This window comes from Neovison vison, chromosome 6, assembly GCF_020171115.1.
Source record: "Neovison vison isolate M4711 chromosome 6, ASM_NN_V1, whole genome shotgun sequence".
NCBI classification, from domain to species: domain Eukaryota; kingdom Metazoa; phylum Chordata; class Mammalia; order Carnivora; family Mustelidae; genus Neogale; species Neogale vison.
This window is the reverse complement of record NC_058096.1, coordinates 132,426,951-132,443,083: the sequence shown is the minus strand read 5'-3', so window position 1 is coordinate 132,443,083 and position 16,133 is coordinate 132,426,951. Positions and strand designations below refer to the sequence as shown.

The 16,133-nt window shown below is 35.0% G+C and overlaps 1 protein-coding gene across 5 annotated transcripts in view; it reads left to right on the top strand.

Annotated features, from left to right (window-relative positions):
* The window catches only part of ATP2C1 (ATPase secretory pathway Ca2+ transporting 1), a 177,017-nt gene that overhangs the window by 151,056 nt on the left and 9,828 nt on the right, over nucleotides 1–16,133 (top strand). For 4 of the 5 annotated variants that reach the window (XM_044252384.1, XM_044252383.1, XM_044252382.1 and 1 more), the window contains 8 exons: nucleotides 1,348–1,398; nucleotides 2,306–2,472; nucleotides 4,040–4,108; nucleotides 4,745–4,861; nucleotides 5,721–5,868; nucleotides 6,609–6,704; nucleotides 7,816–7,957; nucleotides 10,010–10,134. In XM_044252384.1, the coding sequence (XP_044108319.1) occupies nucleotides 1,348–1,398; nucleotides 2,306–2,472; nucleotides 4,040–4,108; nucleotides 4,745–4,861; nucleotides 5,721–5,868; nucleotides 6,609–6,704; nucleotides 7,816–7,957; nucleotides 10,010–10,134 (915 nt within the window). Of the gene's footprint in view, nucleotides 1–1,347; nucleotides 1,399–2,305; nucleotides 2,473–4,039; nucleotides 4,109–4,744; nucleotides 4,862–5,720; nucleotides 5,869–6,608; nucleotides 6,705–7,815; nucleotides 7,958–10,009; nucleotides 10,135–14,871; nucleotides 15,089–16,133 lie in introns of those variants that run through there. The other variant, XM_044252386.1, reaches the window with a different exon arrangement.

Genomic DNA, 16,133 nt, shown 5'->3' with positions numbered 1-16,133 from the left:
GAGTAGAGAAAACTTAGTATGAACTAATTTTCTAGGACGGTAGGGAAGAGAATGATACATTATGTAGATGTTAAAATCACCAGGAGTTGGAAGTGTTGGAAAGAGTGACAGTGAGGAGGAAATTAAATAAGTCACAGGGATGAAAAGTCCAGCATAAAGAAAATAGTTACTAATATAATGTCTGGTGACAGATGGTAACTACACATATCATGGTGAACAATGCATAATGTATAGAATTGTTGAATCACTCTTTTGTACCCACGAAACTAATACAATGTTGCATTTGTTTAAAAAAAACTGAAAAAAATTTTGTGAAATGTGGGGGAGTGACCTATAGCAGTGAATGAATGCCCATTTAATGGGAAGTCTAGTCTTACATGACATTCAAAACTAGGGTTTTTGTGAATAAAGAAAGGAGAATGAAAGACACTTACCCCTGTCTAGTGTCTCCTGATGGGGTACTGTGAGAGGACTGTCGGGATGGCCTTGGTTTATGAAAAAATGAGGTTAGAGCAGTGTGGAAAAGTAGAGAACGTGGGATATTGTTGATGCCTTCCTTTGGGGCACAGGAGATGAGATCAGAAAAAGGGATTAAATGCATGTTTTGGAGAGATAAGATCATATAAACTGTTGAAGATACAGTGGAAGGGAATCTAAAGAATTAGCATGAATACAAGAAAAGGAGCAACACTTAACGCTCTTTAAAAACAGTAACAATAAAAAGGTTCTACTGGGACGCCTGGGTGGCGCAGTTGGTTGGACGACTGCCTTCGGCTCAGGGCGTGATCCTGGAGTCCCGGGATCGAGTCCCACATCAGGCTCCCAGCTCCATGGGGAGTCTGCTTCGCTCTCTGACCTTCTCCTCGCTCATGCTCTCTCTCACACTCTCTCTCTCTCAAATAAATAAGTAAAATCTTTAAAAAAAAAAAAAAAAGTTCTACAGACTTTGAGAAGCAGCTGTTTTATATCTTTTCTGAAGACAGAACAAAGGGAAAAGTCCATTTTTGTTGTTTGCCAGGGTAATGAAGAAATAGATGCAAGAGTTTTTCCTTTCTCTGTCTCTGAAACATTTTAAGAATGAGCCTGTTTTCTCTTTAGAGCTTAAACATTATGGCATACAGTGGGTAACTTGTTTAGGTTGTCTATTTCCTGTGGTACCTTTGGTAAAGTTTGAAATGACCATGTCAAATGAGTATTTTAACAGACATGGTATATTGCTTAAGCTTGATCTCTACAAAGTAAATACAGTTTAAATTGATAATTTAAAAAAATCATTGTTACAAGTACATGGGTTATTCTGATATTTCTTATTGTTGAAGATTTTTAGTGTTTCCTGTATTTTAACAGGTTGCAGTATTTTACAGAGCTAGTCCAAGGCACAAGATGAAAATTATTAAGGTGGGTCATTAAGATTCACATTGTTTTATCTATATCTCCAGAATGCTTCTTGTCTTTTGTTATGCTTCCATTACTAGGAATATTGATATAACATTACAGTCAGAAGTATTGTGAAGCAAAAGAGATTTTTTTAAGAGGTTTAAATGGAAGCATTAATACTTTAGTTAATAAAGGAAGATATAGAAGAAAACGTTAATGAAATATCTGTAACACAACCTTTAAACAATTGAACAGTGTAGATGTATGTTCTGACAGGAGTTCATAGCCAAATCATCCCAGTGTAAATAGCAGTAATTGCCTAAAAACTGAGTAAATACAGCAAGAAAAGGAAATGTTATGAGTGGGAACAGTATTTCAAAGGTTATGGTTATTTATATTAATCAGCTAAATATATACAAAGCAACTGACGTAGTATCCATTAGTTAAAGGGCATAAGTTCTTAATCAGAATAGCCCTCCGTTGTATTAGTTCAGAGTTTCTCCACCTTCACAACTATTGACATTTTGGACTGGATTCTTTGTTTTGAGGGGCTGTCCTGTGCGTTGTAGAATGTTTAGCAGCATCCCTGATTCGTACTCTCTATATGCCAGTGGCATTCCCAAAGTCATAATAAAGAATATCTCCAGACATTGCCTAATGTGGCCCCTACAAAGCAAAATTGCCCCTGAGAGCCATGGTTTAATTAACTCTAGATCAGACTTTAGACATAGCTCTCATACATAATAGTCTACATTAATAGGAACTTTTTCTAAGCTTTATCTTAAGACCTTCATATGTTGAAGTTTGTTGAAAACTCAGTGGTCCATATTCTTTCCTTTATGATGTGAAAAAAAATATAGGAGTTGCTTATCCTTTTATCTTTGTGGAAGTAACATTCTTATCAGAATCTCCTTTCTCCCCATTCCAGTCTCTACAAAAGAATGGGTCGGTTGTAGCCATGACGGGAGATGGAGTCAATGATGCAGTTGCTCTGAAGGCTGCAGACATTGGAGTTGCAATGGGTCAGACTGGCACAGATGTTTGCAAAGAGGCAGCAGACATGATCCTTGTGGATGATGATTTCCAAACCATAATGTAAGTTTTGTCAGTGAATGCATATCACAGAATTTTTTCCCATTTTTTTCTGTACCCCATCTCCAGACAGTTCACCTGGAAAAGAATTGGGATAGTCAGTGTATTACAGTATTCAGCAGTGGATGAACTAAACTGTTGTACTAGAATTAAATAATCTCATTTATGGTCTTTTGTGTGGTTTTTGGACAATATTATTTGTATGGGATGGAAAAGACATAATAAATGGCAGAGTCATTCATTTAAGAAATATTTACTGAGTGTAGCCAGATGTCACAATTTTTTGGGTTTACAGCAGTAAACCCTCATGGTGCCTTTATCTAGTTAAATTCAGGCTATCAGAAATATGCATGTCCATAGCCTTAGAGTCAGTTTATAACCAGGTTTCCATCCATACATATTTCCTTATGTCTGTAATTGTCCATGCTGTCAGTGATATAAGCTACAAATTTTAATAGCTTTGTCTCCTTTAGCCACTGTTTCTAATTGATTTAAGATTCTTCTCTGATACCTGGTCATGTCAGTTGTACAATGTTCTGGTGGGGCGGGGGTCACTTGAATCCTGTTATTAGAGATAACCTGAATCTTCCTTAGTTCAGTGACTCATGCTCATTACATGCCTGGCATGCTTCATTAACTCATGGTGGCGTAAAGTGGAACATGTGGGATCTCAGGACTCAGAACTGCCTTGGTCTTGTAGGCATATAAGTTTTTTTCTTTCCATTCTTAGAATTGTATAGAAATCTTAAAAGGAAGGGAAAATTGTTTAAAAAACACATATTTTCCTAGATTCAACCAAATAAGAATTTATTTATATTTTTAATTTTTTAAAAGATTTTATTTATTTATTTGAGAGAGGGAGAGAGAGCATGAGCAGCAGGGAGGGGCAGAGGCAGAGGGAGAAGCAGACTCCTCGCCGAGTAAAGAGCCTGCACCAGAACTTGATCCCAGGACCCTGGGATCTTGGCCTGAGCTGAAGGCAGACATTTTACCTACTGAACCACCCAGACATTTCTCAGATGAGAATTTAAATGAATTTTTGTAAACCTTATTCTCTATATAATTCTGTTACAGCACATACCTGGTTATGTGTGGGAGCAATAGACAGCTTAAATTCTAGAATTCTTATGTATCTTATTACTATTTAATTCCTGACATATGTTAATTTAACACTAAACATGCATGCATCTTGTACCTTTAAGAAAAAGAAAATTGGAGGGGTAAAGAAGATCATTATTTTAGTATTATAAATGTGTAGTATTATCTCTTATGTAAAAAGACAATGGATGATTTTAATGTTGAAATATCTTCAAGAATAAGAATTTTAATAAAGTGTAATGAAATTAGTTCAGATAGAGCTTCACAGGCTTGACTTTCATTCCATACCACACTAATGTTTCTGTATTTTTTTTTCTAATCTTAATTATATGAAGAAAATAATAGATTCTTTTAGTGATGTATGTGTTATGTCAGTTGGAAATTTGTTTTCAGCATTAGCTCTACAGTGTTATAGGTAGATCTTTGTTTTTGTGTGATAGTTTTTCTTACTTAATTTCTTTTTAAATTTCAGGTCTGCAATTGAAGAGGGTAAAGGGATTTATAATAACATTAAAAATTTTGTTAGATTCCAACTGAGCACGTAAGTTTGTAAGAAGTTTGTCACCATAGGTCTTATAGGTAAATAATATGAGAAATAGAATTCAAGCAGAATGCTTAAAAGCTTCTGGGCTCTGTTTCTGAGCATTGTTCATATGTAAGTTTTCCAAATGAAAATGAATTCTATCCTAAAATTTAAAATGGCATGATGAAGAGATGATGTCTGTATCATTATCAAAATACAGAAATGTTTGTGGATTATTTACTAGCTTCAGAAATAACTAAGGAAGGAGTGTCAGATCTTAGTGTGTTTCTTTGGTGTCTTTTTCAAAAGTAGAAGGGCTTTTCTGTAGCAAAAAACATTTGCCAAAATATTGTGGAAACTGTTAACAGTTATGGAGTAACAGCTATACTGAACTCAGTTTTTAAAATCTTCTTCTGTTTGTTGTTATCCAAACATCTTGGAATCTTTTATTTAAATGCTGTGGATTTATAAAGTTTAACTCTTAGCTTCAAAATGTGCACACAAATGAAGCATAGGATACTCAGAAATACATACTTTTTTTAAAAGCACAGTAGTAAAATGATATTTTCAAATGCTGAAGAAGTGGTATTGTAAAATTAGTAAGAATTATACTGTGCTGACAGATTTTTTTAATGACTCTTTTTTTTCTGACAGGAGTATAGCAGCATTAACTTTAATCTCATTGGCTACATTAATGAACTTTCCTAATCCTCTCAATGCCATGCAGATTTTATGGATCAATATAATTATGGATGGACCTCCAGCTCAGAGGTAAGAGGTTTTTTATGCGTGAACTAGTAGAAAGACAAAGAAGGTGTGATATCTTGATGATTAAGTTTTAAGATTTCATTCATGGATAGGCACTGGAAATCCATTCATGTAGCAACATGTTTGTTATAAGTTGTGTGATTTGTGCATATATCATTTACGCTCTTTGGTGTTTGTTCATGTGTCCCGGATCTGAGCTTTTTTATTAGTTGCCCATTCTTAAGTTGAGAACAGAATAGATGTTTAGATGCCCATTCTTAAGTTGAGAATAGTCTTTTTCCTCAGGAAATAAGTTTTTGTTTCTAAGAATGAGATGTGATGGAGAAATCCTGAGTTTAGTTTTATTACCTGGGTTCTATTGTCAATTTTAGAGACTTTGGGAAAGTATTGAAGGATCTAAGTATTTTCTTTGGTAATGGGCCATAGATTCTGCTTTCCAGCAGAAAAAGTAATTGAGTGATACATGTTAGTGGCCGTTATAACAAATCATCCTAGTCAAAACCTTGCATGAAAGGTATTTCAGAGTTTACTCAGTAGCTTAGTATTTCAGGCCATATTTGAAATAAGTAAACTTGTGTGTAAATGAAATTGGACAATTTTTACAATTTTTTGAAAATTGACCATGAGTCTCCCATCAAACTACGCCAAATAAACAGGAGTAAAAAAGGGAAGAGTGATAAAATCCATGGTTATTTTTTAATAAACCTGAGTAGTTATAGCCAACCTTTTCTTTAGGATTCAGCATTTTGTTTCCATAAAAAAGCATTTAATTTCTTGGATAATTGTGGTTAATGAGAGTGTAAAAGTAACAAATCCAAACCTTAAAACTTTAAAGTAATATACTTTTCTATTTGTTTTGAAGCCTTGGAGTAGAGCCAGTGGATAAAGATGTCATTCGTAAGCCTCCACGCAACTGGAAGGACAGCATTTTGACCAAAAACCTGATACTTAAAATACTTGTTTCATCAATAATCATTGTTTGTGGGACTTTGTTTGTCTTCTGGCGGGAGGTATAGTCACTGGATAAGCTGCTTTAATAGCATGCATTCTGTATGACTTAGTTATTTTGGTGTGTTACACAGAAGCTTAGAAAATTAGGAGAGCTCTTTGGAAAATACAATAATAATATTTAAAAATAGTTTAATTTCAGTTTTTATGGGTGATTTGCTGATTCATTTATTAGAATAGTTTAAATCTGCAAAGGTATCAGAACAATAAAAATAATATTTGGGGAGAAATTAGAAAATCTGAGTCTGTTGCTACTTTATTTCATCAGAAAAGAAAGTTGTTTTAACATTCAATATATGGTGTATGAGAAGATTATTTATTTTTTAAAAATATATATATTTTTAAAGATTTTATTTATTTATTTGTCAGAGAGAGAGGAGCGAGAGCGAGCACGAGCAGACAGAGTGGCAGGCCGAGGCAGAGGGAGAAGCAGGCTCCCTGCCAAGCAAAGAGTCCGATGTGGGACTCGATCCCAGGACGCTGGGATCATGACCTGAGCTGAAGGCAGCTGCTTAACCAACTGAGCCACCCAGGCGTCCCGAAGATTGTTTATTTAGATTACAGCTATTCATTAGTGATTTATTTAAATGGCATATAGGAAATTTAGGTCGCTTATATTTGTTATGTCTTAGACTAAAGCTGTTTTATTCTGAAGCAACGAAAATATTAACCTTTTATAAGCTTGCAGTATTTGTTCATTAAGTTCATCTACTGATAATCATTTATCAAAATCTCTTGACAGCTACGAGACAATGTGATAACACCTCGAGACACGACAATGACCTTCACATGCTTTGTGTTTTTCGATATGTTCAATGCACTAAGTTCTAGATCCCAGGTATGCTTAGGTGATCTTAGCTGACTGATTCAATTAATACAATCTCTCTGATTATAAGTAGGCAAGGATTATGGGGTTTTAGCTTTGCTTGATTTTGTCTTCACAGATTATAGCCCCAGACACAATCTTCCCTATAAACATGTACCTACAAATATGTCATAATGGAGATAGGGCATTTGGGCAGATAGCCTTACTCATGACCAGAAAATCCAAGTTAATCACAAGTTTAATCACCTGGTCTGTCTTCTTTCCATTTTCTTATTATCTGTAGCTTTAAGATAGGTTCAAGTTAATATTATCCGAGAGTATTGGACAGACCTCATGGCTTCTGTTAAGATGGTATTAGTCTCATTTTAGGAGGAAGTATTGTTAGAAGTACAAGAAAAATTTTGTGCATATTAATGTTTTCTGATTATTTGTCAGTGTGTCAGAGCTTAGGACATTTTAAATTTGCTTTTCTTCCCATGTTGTATCTTAAGATATGATCGCCTTTTCTTGATTGAAGTGTTTTGATAGAAAATCAATGGGCTGTGGGCTAGAACCTAGTAGTACTTTTTCAGAGAATAATTGTTCTTGAAAACTAGTTCTATTTTGAGGCCTGACTCTTCATTTCAATTCTAGAGCTCCTTATAAATCCTCAGTTGTATCTGTTGCCATTTGGTATGCTGGAACTTGCCAAGTACAATGAATTGTCATTAATTTAGACTAAGTTTTGAAGAAGCTACAATATTTACACACATAACTAGATCTATTCATTAAGAAAGCCTTTTAGATTATGCACTTTAATGGATAGAAATGATTTAGCAAAATAATCATACAAATGAAGTTTCCGATGTTTTGAAATGCTAACGTAAGTTTCTTTTCTTTCTGTGGTCTCTTGTTGATGTTATTGTAGCATCCTCTTGCAGAGAAAACTTTCTTGATAGGGAAGGTACTTTAAATTGTACCTTTATTCTATCTGAATTTTTCCAAAATAGTAGTCAAACCATTAAGAGATTGTAGGGCATCGCCTAGTTCAGTCCAGTTTATTAAAAATTAGAGATGACTGTGATAATAAAGAAGCTGTTTCAATGACCAAGGAATAATAATTAACTCTTTGCTCTGTCAACAGACCAAGTCTGTATTTGAGATTGGACTCTGCAGTAATAAAATGTTTTGCTACGCAGTTCTTGGATCCATCATGGGACAATTATTAGTTATTTATTTTCCTCCACTTCAGAAAGTTTTTCAGACCGAGAGCCTAAGTATACTGGGTAAAGAAATGTTATCTTATTATAATTTATATTTTTTATATGAACTATTGTATTTTCTAATGTAAAAACTATCTAATGCAAAAACTATTGTTCAAAAACTTTTTAAAAAGTGAGATGAAAAAGTGAATTGATTTGAAAAAGGAGTGTGTTCCGGGTTCCTGGGTAGCTCAGTCATTAAGCATCTGCCTTCAGTTCAGCTCAGGTCATGATCCCAGGGTCCTGGGATCGAGCCCCGCATTAGGTTTCCTGCTTGGCCAGAAGCCTGCTTCTCCCTCTCCCACTCCCCCTGCTTGTGTTCCCTCTCTCTTTATGTCTCTCTCTGTCAAATAAACAAAATCTTTTAAAACAAACAAACAGGACTGTGTTCAGTTTTTGCATTTGGAGAAGTCTGGGGGGAGGCCACTTGCCTAACTCTAGGCTTTAAAATTTTTTGTGATTTTTTTTTTCTTCTTGTTTATCAGTTGTCAAATTGTAGTTGCTCAATCTGAACTACAGCAAATGAAAACTGGTTTTAGAGCAATTGTAGTTTATAACTTTTTAATCTTACATGAAGAAAAAACTAGATTTGGGCTTACTGAAAACCAGGTTGCTCTTCTTAAAAGTTACAATTTCAGTAAACGATTATTTCACTATTCTTACTTGTTAATTTGTGCATTCTTGTTTTACAAAATAACAGCCTGACCCTAAAAGCAGAAAATTTTATTAAGATTATATGGAAGGTAGACATTATTCTTTCATATACTATATATTAAATGTATTATGATATAGTACATTTAAAAAGAATCTTCCTGTGTAAGGGTGAGGACTCATGTATTTTGTGGTAATGCTACTTTTAATTCTTGTGTTTTTAAGTTAATTGAGGGTATTTATGAAAATAAGGTATGCAGCCTCACTGTATTTTATGCTATAAGTTAGAATTTACCTTAAGGTTGAAATAGTTTAATTTCAGTTTTTTAATTTCATATTTACACTTGTTCCTCATATTAAAAAATGGGGTCTTAAGGAAACAGCTGCAGTTTTTCAAGCAATGAATAAGAATGGAATAGTGTGGATACTATTGTAAGACATGGTCTTAATTTATTTCTTTAAAAAAAATTTTTTTTTTAATTTTATTTTTTCAGTGTTCCAAGAGTCATTGTTTATGTACTACAGCCAGTACTCCGTGCAATATGTGCCCTCCTTAATACTCACCACCAGGCTCACCTAACCTCCCCCCACAAAACCCTCAGTTTGTTTCAAAGATTCCAGAGTCTCTCACGGTTTGTCTCCCTGTCTGATTTCCCCCAATTCACTTTTCCTTATGTTTAAATCTTTTAAAAAGATTTTATTTATTTATTTGAGAGAGAGAGAGCATGTACACAAGTGAAGGAAGGGGCAAAGGGAGAGAATATCCAAGCTGACTCCAACTGAGTGTGGAGCCCAATATGGGCCTCAATTTCATGACTTATGAGGTCAGGACCTGAGCTGAAACCAAGAATTGAATGCTTACTGACTGAGCCCACCCAGGTGCCCCAAAGACATGGTCTTTGAATGGTAAGTTCTTCTAGGCTCTTGAATGGAATGGATAGAAGTTCCTAAATAATCTTTAGATAGGCAGTTTTCAATCAAATTAAAATTGAAAAGGCTGTGTGATCTATTAAATAGAGAACTCCCCTTGCTTGTGTTGCCGTTAATGATTATGGTTACAAGGTTATGTTCTAGTTCTCTGGCTGCTGCCTTTCCTAGCTATATGGCTTCAGATAAGTCATTTTTGAGCCTTACTTTCCTCTTCTTCTTCTTCTTCTTCCTTTTTATTTATTTATTTATTTTTTTGGTGGGTAGCAAAGCAAAGTTTATTGAGCCATAGTATAAAGCTCCTGAAGAGGGAGGGGACCTGAGAGGGTTGCCCCTGATTTTCCTCGTTTTTAAACCGAGGCTGATTGTATGTACCTCCTAGAATGGTTGTAAAGCAGAGTATTTTAAAAGCTCTGTTACAATGCTAGAAAAATGTAAGCTATTAAGCCTTGCAGTTGTTTCAAAGAATTGTAAAATGCAACTTATTTTCTCTTGCAGATCTGCTGTTTCTTGTGGGTCTCACCTCCTCAGTGTGCATAGTAGCAGAAATTATAAAGAAGGTTGAGAGGAGCAGGGAAAAGATCCAGAAGCATGTTAGTTCGACATCGTCGTCTTTTCTTGAAGTATGATGCATATTGCATTCTTTTATTTGCAAACTAGGAATTGCAGTCTGAGGATCATTTAGAAGGGCAAGTTCAAGAGGATAATGAAGATTTGAGAACTTTTTAACTTTTCATTGACTAAAAATGAGTGTTATGTTAAAGACTTGATTTGAGACTTTAACCTGCTGGCAGTCCCAAATGAAATTATGCAACTTTGATAACATATTTCTTGATTTAAATTGGCTTTTGCAATTGAGTGGAACTTTATAAAGCATATGGGCAGTTATTTAATTAAAAAAAAAAAGAAAAAGGCAAAACCTGAACCACCTTCTGCACTTAAAGAGGTCTAACAGTACAAATACACTATCTATCTTAGATAGATATAAATTTTTTTTAATTTTTAAATATTGTACTATTTATGGTGGTGGGGCTTTCTTACTAATATACAGATAAATGAAATCATTTCAAAGGCATTCTATTGGTTTAGAAGTTGATTCCCAGGAATGCCGTATTTCAGCTACTGTATTTCCTTTTTCCTGCAATGTAAGCAGCTCAGACACCTTGTGTTACTGTTTTTGTATCAAGTTTTTTGCACAGGATGTGACCACTGTCAGATCACTGTTCTTTTCTTTCTTTTTGTGATTGAAAAGCCTATACTGCAATTTGAAGTAAATGTTTGCTTTTCTTAGTAAGTGTAAATGGTTGCTTTTTTTTTTTTTTTTTTTTAAAGTTATGAGTGTGGTCTAGCAATATTAATACAGGGTCATCAAGTGGCATTCTAGGTAGAGTAGCTTTGTCTGTAATTAACAGTTAGTTATAGAATCAAAAGCATTTAAGGGTGATTGGGCTGAAATTTATGATAGATTATATGAATATGTTAATGCCTCTTTTTTTGAGTTAAATATAAATATATACTTTGTCAAGTATCATTTTGTCATCCCCTAAATATAATTCCAAGTACCTCACCTGAACAATTGAATTTTATTTTTCTTAATGTCTTTCTATGTATATTTTTAAACATCTTTCTTAGGAAGTATAGAATGCTATACTTAATAAAAAAAAGCCCCAAATTCAGAGAGATGGTTTATGAACCAGGGTATACGGGAAGACTTGGTGCTGGCCTTGCTCTTTGAGTATCTGCATCTTTTCTGGCTTAGATTGCAGCACTACCCTGAGCCTGTTCCTTCAGACTTGCACCATTTGTTCTCTGCCTTCCTTCGGTTGCATTGGGCATTGCTAGAGAAAAAGCCGGATTTACTCTTATAATGCCATCTGTTTTTATAATAGCTTGGTGAGGTGTAGGTAATTTTTTTCTTTTTTTCTGTGGTGGCAAATTTGGGCCAGAAATTCAAAATTAGAAATCCATTTTCCTCTTGAACATTTCTTTCTGACACAGAAATGGGTTTTAAATTCTTACATGTTTAATTCTTCTTGAAATTCATTAGTTTTGTATTTTATAATTATTCTTCATTTTTTAAACTGTCAGGGTAAACCACTCGCTAGTTTTTATCAATATTAACCTGCCAGTGTTAGCACTGAAATACTGTTATTAATGATAGGAAAAATATCTATTCTTTGAGTCCTTGTGATTGAAACAGTTAAGTATTAGGAGCCAAGATGTCTGAAATTTATTCTCCTTTACCCTTTAAGGCTCAATAGTCACATGTACATTTTTCTCATTAGATAGAACATAGAAACCATTGTCTAGTCACTTCATCTTTAATGATGTGATGTCTCATACCTAAATTTTGTATGCTTTTTTTCTCTGTTACAAAGATTTGAAATATGTTATTATGCATATCAATCTTTTGCTTTCCATTTTAGGTTCAGACTATGACTTACATGAAATAAATGTGCCTATCCTTTCATTGGGTTTTTGAACCAAAAGAAAAAAAATGATTTATTTTCATAAGTTAATGACTTTCCAGTCGGAACTATTAACATTAAAATCTTATGGATGTAGAAGATAACCAAAATTAGGCAGTACTCATAGTGCATAGAATCTGTGATTTAAAAAGAAGTGAAATGTACAGTAAAAATGTACTACATCCAGGTTTCAATTTTCTGTAGTGTAACAACAAATTAGAATATATTTGTATATATATCTTCCATAGTATATATCACCCAAATTAGTATAGATAATTTAAATGTGCTTGTATCTAAATTTAAAAATTTTTGCCCCATTTCCTAGCCCTAGGACTTGCAGAGTCCTTAATAATACTAACTTACTTGATTTTTCCCTGTTAGACTACCTCCTGAAGTTATTTGGTCCCAAAGTGATTAAATATCTGGGAAGAAAAAAAAGGAACTTGAAATAATTCACATAGGTAGATAATTCTCAGCTGCAGAGAAACAGGGCTCAGCATGTTTTCTCACATTTGTACTGAGCATAGCACGACCTAGACATGAAACAAAGTGAAGCCAGTTAACCTAAAAACCTCCCCCTTCAGGATACAGGCTTTATTTAATAGCACTAACCACACTCAGAACGTTAAAACACATTTTTTATATTTTATACCCATGCAAGGTACATATTTCATATTGGTAGTCTTTCTGAAATCACTAAGTTTTAATCTCTTTTATATAGGACATGCATGAGTATTGGCCATACTCAAAATAGTTTCTCAATGAAAAGAATTAGTGTCAAACAATATCATATTCAAGAACCTTAATTAATTTTGGCAGTTCATGTGCATTGTGTGTGACTCAAACAAAAACTTAGATGGATGAATTATCATTTCAGTAAACTTTTACTTAGTGCCTAGAGTTTGCTAAGAATAAAAATGTGATAGGATCCTTGTCCTTCAAGAGCTTATGGGCAGGGTTGGCAGGGCATGCAACTGTTAACAAGCTATTTCATGAAAGTTAGTAGTGGTCTTGCACATTTATTTTAAAAATACACATACATTAAGATGAATTCAGCACACATTTTACTGACGCTTCCCTTTACATTGGCATTTGGAAATCTTTGAAATGCCTTGTTAGACTAAGTTACAGTCCAAACAGCTGATTTGCATATGGAAACGTGGTGTGGGTAAATATTCTAACTGGTATGTCACTGGATAAGCTGATTATCCCCATAATTAGCTTCCTTGAGCTCAGAATTTAGTATGACTATTATCTCTTTTTTATAGGTTTTTTTTTTAAAGATTTTATTTATTTATTTGACAGAGATCACAAGTAGGCAGAGAGAGAGAGAGGGGGAAGAAAGCAGGCTCCTTGCTGAGGATAGAGTCCGATGTGGGGCTCGATTCCAGGACCCTGGGATCATGACCTGAGCCGAAGGCAGAGGCTTTAACCCCCTGAGCCACCCAGGCATCCTGACCATTAACTCTTGTTAGACAACCTTATTTTCGGTTTTGGTTTTCAGAGTTGGTTATTGTTGATAAACGAGAATGGCTATAACCAGTCCTTGATATTAATGTAGATATAATTGACTATATATATTGTTTAGAATTTAGTTGTCTAAAGAATTAAGAGATAGTATCTTGCCTTTGTGGGGAGTTCTCCATCTTAACCTTGGAGACCAGTATGAGATATATTTGGCACAGTGGAAAATGCTGCCCCAGATATTATCACAGCTAAAGGAGAGAAACAACTTCATAGGAGGAGGTTGTCAAAGAAATTTCCTAGAACTAGTAGTATCTGAATCAAACCTTAAATTAGGACTTGCCAGCCTAGAAGCAGCAGAATAACTTCTACAGAGGTATTGATGGAGGGCTCAAAGGAACAGGTGAAAACCACAAGGTGTTTGGGGGCAGTTAAGACAGAGGTATATAATGTTAGGGGTTGGATAGATAGGAGCCTAGTGGTGAAGGTAAAAACATTTGAATGGTGGCATACTGGAAGATTTCAGGAGTGTGATATGAGTTTGGATTTTTGTCTTAAAATAACACTAATGGAAGCATGGAGGGTGGATTGTAAGGATAAAACAGGGAGACTGATGAAGAGAATTATAAAAGATTAAGTGGTAGAGGGACAAACTGAGCTGTAGCAGTCAGTATGGGAATAAAGGTATATCATTGTCTGTCTTCTAATAGATGGTATTGACATGACCAGATGGGGGGAAAGAAACATGTGGAAATTCCCTGACTTTCTGGCTTGGATAGTAGAGCTGTTGGGAGAATTACCAAAGCTGAGCAGCCTTTAATGGGACACAAGTCAATTTGAATGGAAGTTTGTAGTATCCTTGAGATTTCCCAGTGGACATGTTAGAAGAGGTTTTAGCTCAATATGATTTAAAGTCGTGGCTGACAAAGAATAATGTAGGAAAATAATTTCTTATTACAGGCATTACCTATATTCTTTTGTGAAAAATAAAGCACTAAATGAATGTAAACTTGGCTTTGACAGAATAAAATTTTTTTGAAAGTAGTTTTTTTTTTAGTAAAGTAATGTAAGATTCAGTAAACAAATTCAAAATGCAAGGGGAAAAGATAGGAATATTTCAGCTTCCTCTGTTATAGAATGAACCTGTTATTAAGATTACTGATGGGAAGGCCCTGAACTGAATTATTGGGAGTGCATCTTTTTGATATTTGCAGTAAGGTACTCTCTTAAGGGGTGAGAGAATATAAGCAAAGAAATGCATAGCTTAGATTGAAGTTTTGCTGTGTATGAAAACATACTCAGTGAATGGCATTAAGGCTGGAAAGCAGATGCTTGCTCTGAGAAATTTATGGCAAGAGAATTGAAAACAATGTTTTGTTTTGTTTTTCTTTTCCATTTTAGTTGTAATTCTTTATTGTATCTTTCCAGCCTTGTATCCCACACAGTGTTCTAACACAGTCCACTTATCAGTCTTTTTGGATGGTATTCCTTCACCTTGAAAACCTTTTTCCTCTGCCTCAATTTTAAGAATTGGAATTTTTACCTGTTCTTCAAAACCCAGCTGAAGAGCCAACCAGCATGGCCTTTACTATAACAATGTGTTGGGGGGGGGCGGGGTACAGTTTCTTATACATACTCTTCAGAATAAATCCATCTGTAAGTTTGGGCATAAAGTTGTGGAATTTTTTTTTTTTTTAAAGAAAACATTAGAAACTTAAGTCCAAGCCACTACCTTAATCAATCTAGACAGAAATTTGGTATAATCTTTTCCTTTTATTCAAAATAAGTTTAAGTGGTGAAATTTGGAGATGAAAGTGAAAAATCTTCGAGCCATTAGTTTTGATCTTTATAAATTCTTTTCTGATCTAAACCTGCTGTTGTTCCTGTGTCCTCATGAGTATGGTAACTGCCTGCATTTGTCCAGCTGCCCTAGGTAGACCGTGTTTCATGTACGGGCGGATCACTATACACACCTGACTTTGCCATTCCTTTCCCTTTTTGTTGACATGTAAACAAACTGACACATATTTTGGGCAAAGGCCCACATTTCTATGCCGGTCCCATGGCTGTTAGTCCTGGCAGAACTGCTTTCATATCTAAATCAAGGTTGCCCATCACCATTATTTCTTCAGCAATAATTGCATTGTTCTACTTAGTAACCCTCTGAGTAGAATTCACATCTCACAGTCTTCACAAAGCACATTGTCCCAGATTGGGCAAATGGTTCTGCATGAACTTAGAGGTCCATTTTGGGTTCAGAGTATTTCCAGCTTTTGAACTCTAAACAAAATGTGTTTCTTAATACAGCTCTCTCTTCCTCTCTCTCTCTTTCTTTTTTAAAGATTTTGTTACTTGGCAGAGACACAGTGAGAGAGGGAACACAAGCAGGGGGGGAGTGGAGAGGGAGAAGCAGGGTTCCCGGGGAGCAGGAAGCCTGATGCGGGGCTTGATCCCAGGACCTTGGGATCATAACCTGAGCCGAAGGCAGACGCTTAACGACTGAGCCACCCAGGCACCCCTCTTTCTCTCTTTTTTAAATACTAATCCACTCAACTATATTAAAAATTTTTCTAGTAAGGCCTTCCTTATGATAAGTATGCTAAAGTTCCTATTAGTTGAGGAGTAAGAGTTTGGTGCCATCTTATGGTCATAAAGAAAATCCTGAAATACCTTGAGCATGTGCTCTCTTT